Source organism: Syngnathoides biaculeatus, chromosome 3, assembly GCF_019802595.1.
Source record: "Syngnathoides biaculeatus isolate LvHL_M chromosome 3, ASM1980259v1, whole genome shotgun sequence".
Lineage (NCBI taxonomy): Eukaryota > Metazoa > Chordata > Actinopteri > Syngnathiformes > Syngnathidae > Syngnathoides > Syngnathoides biaculeatus.
In genome coordinates this window covers 10,970,728-10,987,395 of record NC_084642.1, presented here as the reverse complement: position 1 = coordinate 10,987,395, position 16,668 = coordinate 10,970,728, and the positions used below count along the sequence as shown (strand labels likewise).

The window sequence follows — 16,668 nt, the reverse complement described above, 5'->3', positions numbered from 1 at the left end:
ATATTTTAGTTGTTCCCGTGAGAGGCTGGAACAGATTAACGGCATTGCCATTCATTTCACAGGGAGCCTCCCACACACACACAAACAACTGCGCGAGTTCCTCCGAACCGAGACTTGAGCGTCCATTCTTGCATCCTCCATCCGAGAAAGGAGTCGAGCCGAGGCGCTAATGGACTTTCTGTAAATAGGATGAGAATTGTCCAGCGTCAGCGTGAGGGCTCTCGTATGAGCGTCGGCCGACATCGGGCGGGCCCTCTGCGCTGACATAATGAGCCCCCCCCCCCCGAACCCCCACTTCATCCCTTCATCGTAACCTGGCTCCGGTTTCTAATGAATATCTTAATACTTCCTCATGTCTTTTATAATTTGAGTTTGCAATGATTTCCACCCTCGGGACTTGTTGGACCGAAGCCCGGGATGGTCCAGATTTCTGCCCTTTATATGGTAAAGCATCTGTGTCCATAATCATGATAATATTCATATTAAGTGACAAAACCATATAGTTCGTCACTTAATTGTCCGACTTCAGGTCCAATTCAGTGACGGTCTGAAGTGGTCCACCCAAAATCAGCTGGGAAACGCTACAACTCCCCACTCAGCATTATAAGTGGTACAGTGCAGTAAATGATTGGAACAATATTTATATTCAATATTTACTATATAGGCGGCACAGTGGATCAGCTAGTAAAGCGTTGGCCTCACAGTTCTGAGGTCTAAGGTTCAATCCCGGACGCGCCTGTGTGGAGTTTGCATGTTCTCCCCGTGCCTGTGTGGGTTACCACCGGGCACTCCGGTTTCCTCCCACATCTCAAAAATACGCAACATTAACTGGGCACTCTTAATTGCCCCAAGGTGTGATTGTGAGTGCGGCTGTTTGTCTCCATGTGCCCTGGGACTGGCTGGCAACCAGTTTGACTCTTGTGAGGATAAGCAGCTAAGAAAATGGATGGATTTCCTATATAATTTATAATAATGTTGAAACATTTACCAGAATGAGTTCTGGAATGTTGGGTGCCACATCGCTTTAAAAAAACAAAACAAAACTCCAAGGTATACTTCAGTAGACAGTACTGCACAATCCTCCTGTGGTTTGCACTGTTTAAAAAATTCAAAACTATTCCTAAGAGTACAATAGACGTCGATAAGAGTGAGATTAAAATATTGTAAATATGAATGATCAAAAAATATATATTTGGGCACTACTTCGTCGATTTCACCTATTGGAGGGGTGGTCCGAAGCCACACTTCGGTGATAAACCAACGATGACTGCACTCGTCAAAGAGGTCCAGGTTTCACATGACGCCATCCATCCATCCATTTTCTTAGCCGCTTATCCTCACGAGGGTCGAGGGGAGTGCTGGAGCCTATCCCATCTGTCAACGGGCAGGAGGCGGGGTACACCCTGAACTGGTTGCCAGCCAATCACAGGGCACATCAACACAAACAGCCCCACTCACAATCACACCTTGGGTCAATTTAGACTTTCCAATTAATGTTGCATGTTTTGGGGATGTGGGAAGAAACCGGAGTGCCCGGAGAAAACCCACGCAGGCACGGGGAGAACATGCAAACTCCACACAGGCGGGTCCGGGATCGAACCCGGGACCTCGGAACTGTGAGGCCAATGCCTTCCAGCTGATCCACCGTGCTGCCCTTTACTAGTATAACTGATTCATATTCATATGTTACACTATAGCGTAGTTCGAGATGCTAGTGAAGCCGTCAAAGAACACACGGAGATGAAGTTTTTTTTTTGTGGTCTGCCTGAACTGAGTCCGGCCACAGCGGAGGAGAAAAAGTGCCGAACAATCCACGCGCGAGTGTAGCATGTGCGTGCCACGGCAATGCGGGCGAGTTCGGCAGCGTTCGTGTTTTCGCTGGCTTGACAATGAAGCTTGAGGGAGTCCCATCAATCATTGAGGGCCATCCCTGAGGTGAGCGCTCGTCCCTCCTGCCTCTCATCACGGGTCTTTACTCCCTCTAGTGGAGTCAGGGGACTTGCATGTGCAGATTAGAATGCACTGTAAAGCTGTTGGACCATGAATTCGATATTTTTGATATCCATCTTTAGGTCCTAGTATCTGTATCTGAAAACTTTTTTTTTTAACATTATGCCTCGTCATGTGACTAATTAGGGCGGCACGGTGTCTCAGCCGGAAAGCGTTAGCCTCACAGTTCTGACGTCCCGGGTTCGATCCCGGACCCGCCTGTGTGGATTTTGCATGTTCTCCCTGTGCCTGCGTGGGTTTTCTCCGGGCACTCCGGTTTCTTCCCACATCCCCAAAACATGCAACATTAATTGGAAAGTCTAAATTGACCCAAGGTGTGATTGTGAGTGTGACTGTTGTCTGTCTCGATGTGCCCTGTGATTGGCCGGCAACCACTTCAGGGTGTACCCCGCCTCCTGCTCAATGACAGCTGGGATAGGCTCCAATACTCCCACGACCCTTGTGAGGATAAGCAGCTAAGAAAATGGATGGATGTAGCTCAATAAAAATATTAAAAACACCTCTCAGCATGTTGCAGTTGCACCACAAGGAATTATACATTATTAAAATAATCCCTCTCCCTCAGTTTTTCTCAAAATAGAGCAGTATAAACCTTTGTGCTCACACAACTATTTTTATTTCACACAGTGGTGCCTTGAGATATGATTTTAATTCATTCTATGAGCATGCTCGTGAGTCAAAATACAAGTAAATTGAAATAAATGGACACTCTAAATTGCCCATAGGTGTGATTGTGAGTGGGACTGTTGTCTGTCTCCATGTGCCCTGCGATTGGCTGGCAACCAGTTCAGGGTGTACCCTGCCTCCTGCCCGATGACAGCTGGGAAAGGAACCAGCACTCCTGCGACCCTTGTGAGGATAAGCAACTAAGAAAATTGATGAAAATGGGTGAAATAAAGGGAATTAAATCTTATCCAGCCACCTCACCCCCCCCCCAAAACTACCACTCTCAAATATTCTATCAAAATAAATCATACAGTAATGATATAAATTGAATGTAAAGATTTCTTCTTGTGTTTCCCCACACTTTTTTGCTTCAATTCCATGGGTATTGCGCTGCTCTTTACGGAGCGCCCGGCTCGGCCACTTAAGTGCAGACAAACCGATATAAAACTCCTCAAGCAAGACTAATATTGGTCACTCTTCTCAGAGGATCAAGAACCTATGCTTGTGAGTATTCTGTCTGTATTCTTTGTTTGAATGCAAAACATGGAATTGTCATTGTTGAATGTTCAATTTGACCGTCAATTTCACGTTTGAGTGGCGATAACAGTTTTTTTTAAGTATTGTTCACTATCGGCCAAACTGCTGCTTGTCGTGAAGTGAGCTGAATATCTCATGTATGTATTTCTTAACTCAGATTATTGCACGCAATTCCAAAAATAAATTAAAAAAATGGCGGTATCTGTGCTCCAATCTTGTAAAACCTTTAAATTGGGATACGAACATACGTGTACCTTACAAAATGTCCGGTGTGTGGACATTTTTGGTCAGCGCTTTTGCTGCCTCCGCCACGCAAACCATGATGAAAAACTTCATATGTAATATTAACCGTCAGCCGAACGTCTTTCCACTTACAGTACGAGTGCAGACGACGTTATCCCGCTGAGGCTGATATCTTTGGACAAAATGCTTCTCTCGCTCCATTTGTCCACATTTGTCTCCACTCCTTCGTCTGCTCCTCTCTTCCCAGCATCTGGAAGCCTGTGGGATGGAGGGGAAGAGGAGGAGGAGGAGGAGGAGGAGAAGACCGTGCTTCATCCTGCACTATTTTCCCAGGGGGGTCTCGGTTCGCTTTGTGATCTTCTGTGTCACATGATGGAGATGTATCTAATCCTGTTAGAGGAGAACATCTTCCAGCGGCATCCGCGAAGAGATGAAAGCCGGCGAAGAAGTGAACGGAATTTCAAAAATCATCGTTGCGTTGGTTTGTACATATATTTATCCTCACGGGAGCCTCCTCTTAAGGTGTTGTGCCCTGGCTGTCTTCCTCTATCTGCTCCCCGAGTGAGAAAGATGACCCTCCGGGCTCCATCTGAGCTCCAGGCCCCTCTAGGCCAAAGCATTCCCCCCTGCTGGGACACACCGGAGCCCCTCGGGCTCCGTGCTACACCACGGGGGAATTCCAACCCCCCCCCCCCCGCCCGCAACAAGACTCCCTCAGCCCCTTAGACTGTACGGAGCTCAGCGCAAGAGCCCGAGGGGAGCTGGATGGGAACGAAGCTGTCTGGGAAAACAACACGCCCGACTTAGCACGACAACAAACCCTCGACAGCGCCCCCTGCTGTTGCAGTAGGGTCCTCGCACGTAGGCCTCCAAGTAAGTTTCTCTCTCTGGGGGCTGGTCCCTCGGGTCCCCCCCGCCCCCATCCGAGCTACATGCGCACTGACCTTTCCAGCACACGGAGGATAACTAATGTCTTTTTTTGGCCAAAGGAATCACAACAGAAGCTGGATGATAACGTTAGATGCACCTGGGACTTCAGCGTATGACATATGGAAAAGAATATGCCAGTAAAAACAAGGGAATGTGAATTGAATAAATAATGTAAAAAAAAAAAGCACTCTTTAAAATATGTCAAGTTAAATGTGGGCAAAAGTACCAAAGTACATGTCATCCTTCCAGGGACCCAAATGGGACGGTTGGACATGACCTTTAACCTGCTGATGAACTCGACAGGCCCTCTCGCAGTTCCAAAATCAGTCATTACTGAGCTCTGAAAAAAATAAAAAATACATTTCTTTCATATAGGTACAGACAATTACCAGGTGTCCTAATATTTTTGTTTGTATGAAGGGAACAAGTGGTGGTCAATAAGTCAATGATCCATTGTGGTAGGATTATCGACCAAAGTCACATTTGGTTTTTGAAATGGACAGTTTAAGTGAAAACAAGTATGGGAAAATGTACATTTTACATTTGTTTTTACACTCTAAAATTAACAGAAAACACTCAATAATGTTAAATCAATGTAGCATTTCCTATTGATTCACAGCTTTTTTTAATTTGACCTTTTAAACTAAATTAATCAACATTTTAACTGAAATAAAAATTAAATGTGCACAAAATGCAATGATTTTTATAAAATTATCCTGCGAAATGTAATTTTATTTATTTGTTGATTCTGATAATTACAGAATGCTATGCAGTTTTACTCCTATTACACTAAACTTGTCCTTTTTTGGGGGGGTGGGGGGAGAACAGCTAGATGGATGTAACATGTGTGGCAGCTCAGTCTATAAGGACTTGGACTTTGGAGCCAGAGGGTCACACTTTGAGTCCTGGTGTGGACAAAAAATAAAATAAGTAAAAATGGCAACTAGTTAGCTATGCATGGTGGATCAGCTGTTAAAGTGTTGGCCTCACATTTCTGAGGAACTAGGTTCGATCCTGACCCCACTGTGTAGAGTTTGCATGTTCTTCCCGTGCCTGCGTGGTTTTCCTCCCACATCTCAAAAACATGCAACATTAATTGGACACTCTAAATTGCCCCTAGGTGTGATTGTGACTGTTTGTCTCTATGTGCCCTGTAATTGGCTGGCGACCAGTCCAGGGTGTACCCTGCCTCCTGCCCGTTGACAGCTGGGATAGGCTCCAGCACTCCTGTGACCCTCATGAGGATAAGCGGCTAAGAAAATGGATGGATTGATTAAAGAGAGATCTTTCAAGGCTCCCATATGACTCAAGCAGATGTGATGTCTTCCGGACGCGTGGAGCAGAGCTTTACCAGGTGTATGTCACCTGAGATTATCTTATTATCCAGCGCTACATCTGAGGGGGGCTCCTGGTGGGAGTTATGTGTGTGCATAGACACGTTCAAGTCCGTGGATGCATTTAGACCAGGGTCGTCAAACTCATTTTTGTCACAGGCCACATTGTGGTTATGGTTTCCCTCAGGGCCGTCGTGACTGAAACCATAAAAATCTTTATTCACATCATCATATTTACACATCAAATTTATAAACTACTTTTGGAATCAGAAATCAAGGGTAATGGGATTTTCAAGTATTGTTGATTTTCGATAACACAAAAGTACTTGTAATATCTCAATGTTATCATCTATGATATCACAAATTGAAATTTTTGTACACATTTGAACACGAATCATGGAAGTTGACACAATTTGCCTTCAAGGGCCACATAAAATCACTTGGCGGGCCAAATCTGGACCCCCGCACCTTGAGTTCGACACCTGTGATTTAGACTTTTAGACTTAGCTGCCATCCACACGTCTTCCTCACACTTAAAGGATGTTTACACACAAACAAAACAATGTGCTCCCGGACCGTTTCCACACCAACAGGGCTTTGGAACCTGTAACAAGCTGGCAACATTTGAAAATGTAGCTACAGGCGATGTTTACAAAACAATTGTTCAAAATGTAGTTACAAGATGTTTACAGAACAATTATTCAGTTTCCATCTGTAGTTTACATTTTTTTTTTTTGCACCAGCATTAAACGATGAAGGGTTAGCGAGTTAGTTTCACGAACATAGCCGACTGTCGTGCAGTCGCCGGCATCCGTTTTTATGTTTCACACTAAAGAGACACACAGATAAAAAAAAAAAAACGTTTGTCATATTTACAATATTTTGTAATTATCTGAGCAAGAAAGATCCACTCGGACCATGAGTGAGCGACACATCAAGTCGACGTGATAACAAGCTACCAACCAGTGTTAGCAAACTTACCTTCAAAACGACGACGTTACAATGAGACATAAAAGATAAAATAAAATAAAGAGCAATCACTGCAGACAGCGAGTAATTATTGACATGATTGATGGACTTCTCTGTTTTGGAGAATTTACCGTCGCAGTTGGCTGTGACGTCGGTTAGCTCGGTGTACTATAATTCTCTACCGCACCATTGTTTGAAGAGGAGCTGCTGGACATGTTGAACTTTTAACTTTTTTTTTTTTTTTACTTAATCATTTATTGCACATTATTTGGTTCCCCCCAAACTATGGTGGACCTAAGTTTCAAAATCACTGAAAGAAATAAAATGGCTGGATCACAGATTGACAAGTTTCCAAGTGAGTGATATCGCCAACTACTGGCTTGAAACGCAAATCTCAGTATTTTTTCGTGTTTGATTGTTTTTTTCTTGCAGATTTGCAAAACTTCTCAGTCTCATTCAACCTTACACCGAAACTTTTCCAATCAAGCAGATTCCGGAGGAGGCTGCCAGATCAATGCAAGCGGTTAGGATCTCTTTGAATGCGTGCCATAATGACGGCGGTAATGACGGAGGGTACACAAAGGCACGAGGTCCTCGTGCTCCACACGGCTTTGGCAGCCTGCAGTTAAGAGTGAAGCAGAGTGAGTAAAATGTTCAAGTCGGTGGTTCCTGTGATCTTCCTCCGCTTCCCGGCACCCCCCCCCACCACCACCCCACCCCTGCGGAGGGAGAACAAAGGGAAACGCTCGTCTTAATCAAAGCGCTCTGGATTAAGAACCAGAAAAAAACACATGAAGGACATGCTAGCTCACAGCCATTACGTGGATGGGAAAACAAGCAGGATCGCCACCTTCAAGCGAGCAACCCCGTGACCCTGAAGTCGTTTCAATCTGCTCGCTTGTTTCCAGCCTTGCACAGGAAAAATCTAATTCACTTAAGATAATTACGCCATGTTTAAGTACTTACTAGTGCCCTGCTTGACAAATTTATGAGTTGATCTTCAGCTAGGCCGCCGCTCAAGTGGGAAAAATTTAGTTTGCAATGTAGTAGCAGGAGTTTGGTGTCCAAGTGCGAGAGTGGCGGTCGCGTCCGCCATGCCGCCGCGGTCGCCTTCCTCCGGAAATGGCTCCTTTCCGTCTTCCGTAATCCGTGCAGCGCATTGTCAAGCACGGCTAAATTTTTTCTTTTTGTTTTATAGACAAACTTTGCAACTTTCGCTGAAGTTACAATGTGGACACGTGCAGAAGGGATGCACACTGATTTAAAGTGCCACTGTCATGAAATGGATGATTTCTACAATGTTATTAATGAAAAAATGGCAGCCGGTATGGACCCATCTGTTTTTTCACCACAAAACTTGATTTTGACGTATATGGCTTTTTGTAACTCCCGCCATGAAAATCCTCTCAAGGGATTTGTTCTCGAGAAACAGGAAGTGACATACAGGGCAGTAGCGGACTCAAGCGGTCTCGTATGTTTATATTAGTTTTACCTGCTAGTTTTACCTACTAGTTTAACCCTTCATATTAGCCAAAATGCCGGCTCATTGTATTGCTGTATATTGCTCGAACACTAGGGAAGGATGGATTCGCTCTTTTTTCTTTTCCAAAAGACACGGTTCGTCGTGAAAAATGGATTGCACGGGTGCAAAGGACGAGAGCTTCGTGGGTTCCAAATGACAGGTAGGTGTGTGTATACAGCTACAAAAAAAAAAATTAATAGTTGGGGGGGTACGTAATCCTTAATCCAAAACCGTGATCGGCAGCTGCCGCGGAGGTGGATCGGACGGGGAGGCGGTTTGGCTGCGGCGTCATCGTTGCTCGCGGGCGGCGTTGTTTTTATCACCGCCGCGGAGGTGGATCGGATGCGGAGGCGGTTTGGCTGCTCTGTCATCGTCACTCGCAGGCGGCTTCGTCATCGCTCGGGCCGCCGTTGTTCATCACTGCCCTGGAGGTGGATCGGGTCGGGAGGTGGTATGGCTGCATGTGGTTTGGTCGTGATCCGCATATCATCTAAATATGGCTAGAAACAACAGGGTAGTATTGCCCCGGTCACTTCACTCAGTTGTGAGATGTTTTCTTCGAAAAGAGCTGCCGTGTCAGAAGGGTCTTGTTTGTCTCCCATAGTAGGGTCCACCGCATGTTTTCAATGGCGAATGTCCCAGTGTGACGTCACGGACAGAAGATGCAGCCAATATGGCGACCACTTCAATGTCGAATGAGACTTCCGCAAGTTTGCGCATGTATGATGTGCTCTCCACTCATATTTCTTTTTCCGTATAGACATTGAAGTGAATAATGTGATATGTATTTCTATTTTAGAATGTTTTCGGGATGACACTTGGGCTTTAAGGACAAGTATTTTATTCTTTGACTCTGGCTAATTCGAATCGAATTGATCCGTCTGGTTCAAAACAATTTGATTCAGGTCGATTCAAAATTCTGGTTTGGGATTCATTCTTCATTGGGATTGGCGAGTCCATCTGAATCACCACCAATTCTGTGGGTAGCATTACTTGTAAGGCAGAGCCACTCTACTAGTGCATTGAATTCTCTTATTAGTGAGTACAAAGAGCATACTAGCACACAGACTTGATCAAGGATACCGGCTTTCTATATCTCCAGGTAAATTCATCATGTTTGTACGCTAACGTGTTGACACGACTGCTTCCCGGCTACGTGACGCCCGTGGCCCGCTCGGTGCCCACATTGGCTCATATTTTATTAACACACCTGCTGCAGCTGAGTCACCTATAGGGCCGCCGCCTGGCATGAGCGGTTCCACAAGTCCGTCCGCATGATGCATATTTGATGGTGATGATGATGCAAACCCTGAGAGCCTCTTTCCTGTTTCTCACTTCTGTCCACATTAGCATATTTATTCTCCCCACTTTGTAGCGCTAAGGTCGAGTGGAAGAACGCACATACATGCTCACGGTGGAATGTGGCGCACTAAAAGTGTGAAGGCTGACACTGCCATCATGTGGTTCCAGGTGTTAAATGTTCAAAATAGTAAAGGGAACCATTAAATCCATCCATTTTCTACATTATTTGCCCTCGTGAGCGTCATGGGAGGGATCCAGAGTACTTGTAGAAATCCCATTCAAATATGAGGCAAACATGCAAACTCCACACTTGAAGGCTTGAGCCGAGATTCAAACCTCAAACCGTCAGCCACAAGTGCTGACTACTAAACCTTGAATCTGTCTGAAATCTTTTTGAATATATGGAAATCATTAACACAAAAGTTGCTACAATCAATCAAGAACTAATCAAATGTCACATGACTCGACAACTATTCTGACAATAATCGTTTAAAACCTTGTTTAACTTAAAACTGCTTATCCGTTTTGCTCAGAACTCACAACAAAAAGCAACTTGAAAAATAAATATTACTAAATAAGCAGGACGGTGGGTCAGCTGTTAAAGCGTCGGCCTCACAGTTCTGAGGACCCGGGTTCGATCCCGGCCCCGGCTGTGCGGAGTTTGCATGTTCTCCCCGTGCGTGCGTGGGTTTTCTCCGGGCACATCCCAAAAACATGCACCATTAATTGGACACTAAACTGCCCCAAGGTGTGATTGTCAGTGTGGCTGTTTGTCTCTCTGTGCCCTGCAAATTGGCTTGCGACCAGTTCAGGGTGAACCGCGCCTGCTGCCCGTTGACAGCTTGGTTCCCTGTGACCATGAGGATAAGAGGCAAAGAAAATGGATGGATATTACTAAATATAAATACACTAAATATTTGCATTGTAAGTGAAAATGTGAATTTCAAGACATCTAATTTTGGCTCATGCAGTCCCTAAACTAATATTACATGGCAGTAAACACAAATTTTTGCTTCCAGTGGATGTAATTGCCACACATCAAAATAATTTAACACCTATAAGGACTTTAATAGTGTACATTGGGGCTCCGCGGGAAGGGGGTTTACTCAGTGAGGTAGCGTCAGTTTGGTATGCGTCTTTTTTTTTTTTTTTTAATGAGATTTATTGAGCTCCAGATGTTTCCAGTTATGAAGATGTGCAGTCGAGATTTAGGAGGGTGAGACCTGCACCCTGTCAGAGTGTCGGCGGGGTGCTGTTTTACTACGTGTCACTCCCCAAACACCTCGATCATAAGCGGCCTCTTACCCTGACAAAAACTGGAGAGTGATGTAGGTCGGCATTTATAGACGTACAAAACATACATAAGACAAAAGGAATGTCTGTAAAAGTAAGCACATACATCACATATGTACAAAGTTATTCGGTGTGCATTGTGTGTATTTACATTCTCCATAGCAACAAATCACCTTTATCCGTTTCCTAAATCCAGTTTACACCATCCGGCATATTTTGTACAAGAAAACCAAACGACAGTGCAAGTGTGCTATTATGTCAAAAAATAAAATAAAGCATCAACTGTTTTCTTGTGTGGTCCTTTTTCCCCCCCTTTCAATTTTGGGCTCAGTAATAAGGTGGTAATAACCTCTCAGTGGTATTGACCCAATAAGAATGCTGGCTGAGGTGCACCTTGCGGACTTTGCGGATGCCACGCGGTCAAGGTGGCCTGGCATCAGCTGTGACCTCCACTTATGCACATTTGGCACGGCGCCGCGACCTCTGACCTGGCTCTCTCGCTCTATTGGCTGGCGCGCTGCATCGCCACCCTCCTGGCTCAGATGGCAGGCTGCAGCTTGGTCAGGTTCCTCTGGTGCATGCTGTGGTGGCGGACCAGCTCGTCGGAGCGGGCAAACTTCTTCTGACAGTTGGACCAACGGCACGCGAACGGCTTCTCGCCTGAACAGGAAGCGGTGAATAAAAGGGCCGTTGAATGAAAGCGGGCGTTCAAACGCTCTGTGTCATGATCGAGCAGACCGTCTCCAGGCTCGTAAGGACCGACCAGGAGAGGAATGCGTTAGAGGAAGACAAAAAAGGTATACGCACTTGTTTTACCTGTATGAGTCCGAGTGTGAGTCTTAAGGTGGTCTGACCGTGAAAACTTTCGCTGACACGTCTCGCACTCAAAGGGCTTCACTCCTGCATAAACAGGTTTGGAAAATTGTTACTTTCAAATTATTACCAGATGACTCTGAAGAAGTCACATTCATGCAATGGAAAATAAACAGTTCACACAACGAGAGACACTGAACCAACAATGCTCATGAATGGACGTGACTGGATGTGTGGTGATGGGTGGAGCAGCTGCAGGCGCAGAATGGCAGCCAACGATTCTGTCAGACTGCCGCCATGTGTGACTGGCGGAGTGAATGAATAACGTGTGCAAATTGCAAAGTGTCTTCGACAGTCTAGCAAAGAAAATAAATGCATGATTTTAAGTTAGTTATTGACGCAAAAGAACAAGAAATCCATTTTAAAAAAAGAGACATGGGAAAGTCCAGTGAATCTGAATTACACCTTCATTGTAGTTCCAAAGAAACCAATGACCTACGCGCTACATTAAAAAGATTTTAAGTGGACTCCCTGGACAAACGTAGTATACAATAACCTGAATACCACAAAGCATATAAACATGTCCAAAAAAAAGTGTCTGATGCTTTATAGACCAGGGAGGGTTCGACCGAAGAGGTAATGTCTGGTATCCCACTTGATGTGGTTATGTTCCACCGCATGTTATGTGACTAATAATGTACAATCCTGATGGTGAGGCATGAAACTGAGTGAGAGTACTGCACCGTGGATTTAAAAAAAAAAAAAAAAAAAAGTGTGACAGTACCTGTGTGTCTGCGCTGGTGTCTCTTCAGCTGGTCTGAGCGCGAGAACCCACGGCCGCAGTCTGTGAAATCACACTGGTATGGCTTCTCCCCTGGAACATAAACCACTCAATTGTTGCTTTTATATTCCTTAACCTAAGTAAACATGAGTGCTGAAGAAAAAAATATCCAGGCATTCTCGTTCAGAATCAATCATATTAAAATTAATGTTAAACATGTGCCACCACAAAACTGCTGTCATTCGCAGTGCCTCTGATTAACCCCGAATAACATTCAGATGGTCTTGTAGGCTTTCCCTGTGATTTTTGTAGTTAGACCTCATTGTTCGAAGCTATCAGTTAGGAGGAAGGTGCAAATGAATTTCCAAAGTATGACATATACCATGGAACACAATGAAGACAAAAGATGCAACGGCACAGCAATGAAATTACCAAAAACTGGACGCTCCTCCAAAAATTGATTAAAAGATGAGAGGAAAACCGGTCAAGGAGGTTGGCACGCTGGCAATGGGAGGTGTTCTGCTACAGTTTTGATGGGTGACTTATCAGCTTAGCAACAATTCACAGTTGCACGATGTAGCAATTCGTAGATTACAGTCAATCAAATTGCACATGAGTTTCAACACATGCTAAAAAAAAACATCTATGGATTTTAAGATAGCAAGACCCAACTGGCCGCCGCCAATCCATAAAAATTAACAAACTAGAGTACACAAACTGCACATTGAGTTTTACAAAGACCTGAGTGAGCCCTTCAATGTATCCTCACTGTTCTCTTATTCCAGCCCAACTGCTCTCTGTAGGTCTCCACTTCTTCCTTTTATGGTTTAATAAAACTGACAAAGTACAATATATTGTATGTGCAACCTGAAAATCCTATACATGTTCACCAGATTACGTCACTCAATGTGCAGCTGTGAGTTGCCAAGTGTATTTTTTAAAAAAGAGGTCCTGTCCAAATCGGCTTTGGCCGCATAGTGTGGTGTGTGGCGGGCCTAAAATATACATTAATATGTTTTTGTTTTTAGCTCATATTGCCACTTAAAAAAAAAAAAAAAGTCTCAAACGCAAACGTTTGCCCACCTCAAAAGTGACTAATTTGTTATATTTCTCCCTTTCATACAGGCATTTTCATTCAATAATAGCATGTGTGCACAATAGATTTCGAGGAAAAACTCACCTGTGTGCTTCCGTCCATGCGTCTGCAGGTGCGAAAGTTTGAAGTACCTCTTGCTGCAGCCAGGGTGGGAGCACACAAATGGACGCTTCTCACCGGGCTCAGACGACTTCATCACTGGAGGACCAAGACTAGGAACTCGTCTTACATCCTTTTTGGAAGAAGAGCACACTTTGTTGATTCAATACCCGTTTGGGCCTCCTTTGTTCATTATGTATGTGCATTTATTTGACTGACCTGAAGCCCCCTAAAGACACCGTGTGTGTGGATGTGGTACTGGGCGCTCACCAGCATGGGCGGGGGCGGTGCTACGGGATCACTGTCGTAGCTGGTCGTGTGGCTGCTACAAAAAAAAAAATAATAATAATATTAACAGTAAATAAAAATATGAAATTAGACAAAGCAAAGATGATATATTTGTTAGACTTTGTGCAGATCCTGAACCTTCAGTCCAAAGAACCAAATTCGTGCAGTTTGAAGTTCAATAGAAATCATCAGGGTAAAAAATAATAATAATAATAATTCAAGTAAAACTTGCACAGTATGTGGTGTACACAACTCCTAAAACATTTCAGTTTGGGATTTTTGTGATCCCAATATAAAAATATAACACTTTGTAGCATGGGTGTCAGACTCAAGGCCCGGGCGGCAGATCCGGCCCACCGCATGACTTTATGCAGCCCTCGAAGGCAAATCATATGTATCAATTTTCATGATTTTTTTTTCAAATCTGTACCAAAATGTAAATATGTCATATCATAAATGATAAGGTTGAAATATTACAAACATTTTTGTGTTACCAAACAACAATAGTTGAAAAACCCATTACTCTCAATTTCTGATTCCAAAACAAGTTCATAAATTTCATTTTTTATGATTTTTATCATTTCACAGTCATAACGGACCTCAGAGGGGAACCGTCAGTAAAATGTGGCCCACGACAAAAATGAGTTTGACACCCCTGCTTTATAGGTGGAATAAGTATGATTATAATCATAGAACCACAAGTTAAATTTACTGCAGCATGGGAAAAAAACCTAAAACTGTACAGTGTAATACAGTTACATCATAGTAGATGGTGAATAAAAGGCTCAAATCTGATGCCGCAATTGTGTATATTTTCCCTTAACTTGTTCAAATAATGTGGTGAGTTTTATTTTTTGAATTGCAGGGTGTGCCAGTCATGTGGGCCAGAAAATTTAAAGGAAAAACAAGCAAAAGCGGTGGATACTCAAATGAAGAGGATTACAAAAAAAAGCTGGAATAGAGAGTGTATGTATGGTGAGCAATGTATCACAGTTGGAGATCTTAAAATACAGATTTTATGGCAGAACTCCCTTTCATGATTTTCTACAGGGCAATGTTTAATTATAACAAATTGGTAATCAGTTTTGGTTCCACTCCAGTGGAAAAAAAAAAAGTTTACTAGGACATATTCCTCATTATTGGGATCACGCAAATACTGAATATCTCAATAAGGTAACTGCAACCACCATAATAGACAGTTTTAAAAGATTACCTAAACTCAACATTATCAGCTTTGTAAAGGAAACATTTTGAATAGAGGTATTGTATTGGATGTTATGAGACTGTGCAGCTGTACCAAAAAAAGCTCACATAAACATGCTGACCAATACATGAGTGATAAATAAGTCCTTGAAGAAGTGTGTATCATTCTTTATTTTTCCCAGTCTACACAATGAAACATTCAAACAATATCATCCTTATCTCCGCTTTCTGATTTTCCTCAGCAGCCTGCCAGCAGCCATCTGGCTCCCCCCACCCCCACCCCCCTCATTAAGACTTTTAAGAAAACAGCAATAAATATTTACCTCTTCATGGAAGATGCCAGCGTGTTCATCTGGTTCCACGTGACGCATTCCAGCTGAGACGCCATTTGGTAAAGGTTATCACTGATAGGAAGCAACAGATCAGTGATTAACACTTGAATTTTTGCGGTGACATATTGGACAATTATGAAAATAGGCCTGCAAGGTCAAACTTTTCAATTCAAACAAAATCACCGTCACGACCATTTGCACCAATGCGCAATTTATAGATTTTAGTTAGCCCAACGTGCATGTTTTTTTTTTTAATGTGGCAGAAAGCCTGCGAAAACCCACGTAAGCCGGGGGGAGCAGAGATTGGAAACTCATGTCTGTGAGGCAGACATGCTATCCACGACACGCCATGATGGGGGAAAGGGGGGGGGGATCCCAGCTCCATCACATTCTTGGCAATGTATTTGCAATCATGCCGTCAGGTGGGGGGCATTATGTGCAGGCGCGGAAAACAAATTTCTCTTATCCCTTCTGCCATAAAACTGCTAAATGCATGATAAATAAATAAACCGAGAATCATCCCGCATCTAGTTCTGCTGGATGGTGAATGACTGTGGTTGGTGTTGATGTCATGATGTATTATTACCTACACTATTGCATTACTTCCTCTGTATTTTACTGTATATAACTGTACAGTCATGCTTTGAAAATACATGAACTGACATACCCGAGTTTCTCAAGTAATGAGCCGTCATTTGGCCAATTATCTGCTTTGCTTTACAAGCAAAAATTTGAGATACAAGCACTGAATGGTGGCAGCGAACTTGACTCACTTTGCAACGAGAAGGCGTTTTAAGAGAATTACATGCAACAATGCAATACTCACAGTCATATATATATATATATATATATATATATATATTTTTTTTTTTTTTTTTTTTCTTAGCCACTTATCCTCACAGGGGTCACGGGACTGCTGGAGCCTATCCCAGCTGTCATTGGGCAGGACGCGGGGGGGGGGGGGGTTTACATCCTGAAGTGGTTGCTAGCCAATCGCAGGGAATATAGAGACAAACAACAACCACACTCACAATCACATGTCAGGGCAATTTATAGTGTCCAATTAATGCATGTTTTTGGGATGTGGGAGGAAACCTGAGTGCCTGGAGAAACCCACGCAGGCACGGGGAGAACATGGAAACCCCACACAGGCGGGGCTGGGATTTGAACCCCATTCCTCAGAAATGTAAGGTCAACGCTCTAACCAGTTGCTGCACCGTGCCGCATGTATCTGTGTATATTCCTGAGTC

The 16,668-nt window shown here is 43.7% G+C and overlaps 1 protein-coding gene across 4 annotated transcripts in view; it reads right to left on the bottom strand.

Moving 5' to 3' along the window:
* Window positions 1–10,840: 10,840 nt before the first annotated feature.
* wt1b (WT1 transcription factor b) overlaps window positions 10,841–16,668 on the bottom strand; it is a 31,406-nt gene continuing 25,578 nt past the window's right edge. For 2 of the 4 annotated variants that reach the window (XM_061814235.1, XM_061814237.1), the window contains 6 exons: window positions 15,410–15,490; window positions 13,815–13,920; window positions 13,581–13,728; window positions 12,404–12,493; window positions 11,614–11,706; window positions 10,841–11,466 (listed from right to left, as the gene is read on the bottom strand). In XM_061814235.1, coding sequence (XP_061670219.1) covers window positions 11,345–11,466; window positions 11,614–11,706; window positions 12,404–12,493; window positions 13,581–13,728; window positions 13,815–13,920; window positions 15,410–15,490 — 640 coding nt within the window. In that variant the 3' untranslated portion in view covers window positions 10,841–11,344. The remainder of the gene's footprint in view (window positions 11,467–11,613; window positions 11,707–12,403; window positions 12,494–13,580; window positions 13,729–13,814; window positions 13,921–15,409; window positions 15,491–16,668) is intronic. The other 2 variants (XM_061814238.1, XM_061814239.1) reach the window with 2 other exon arrangements.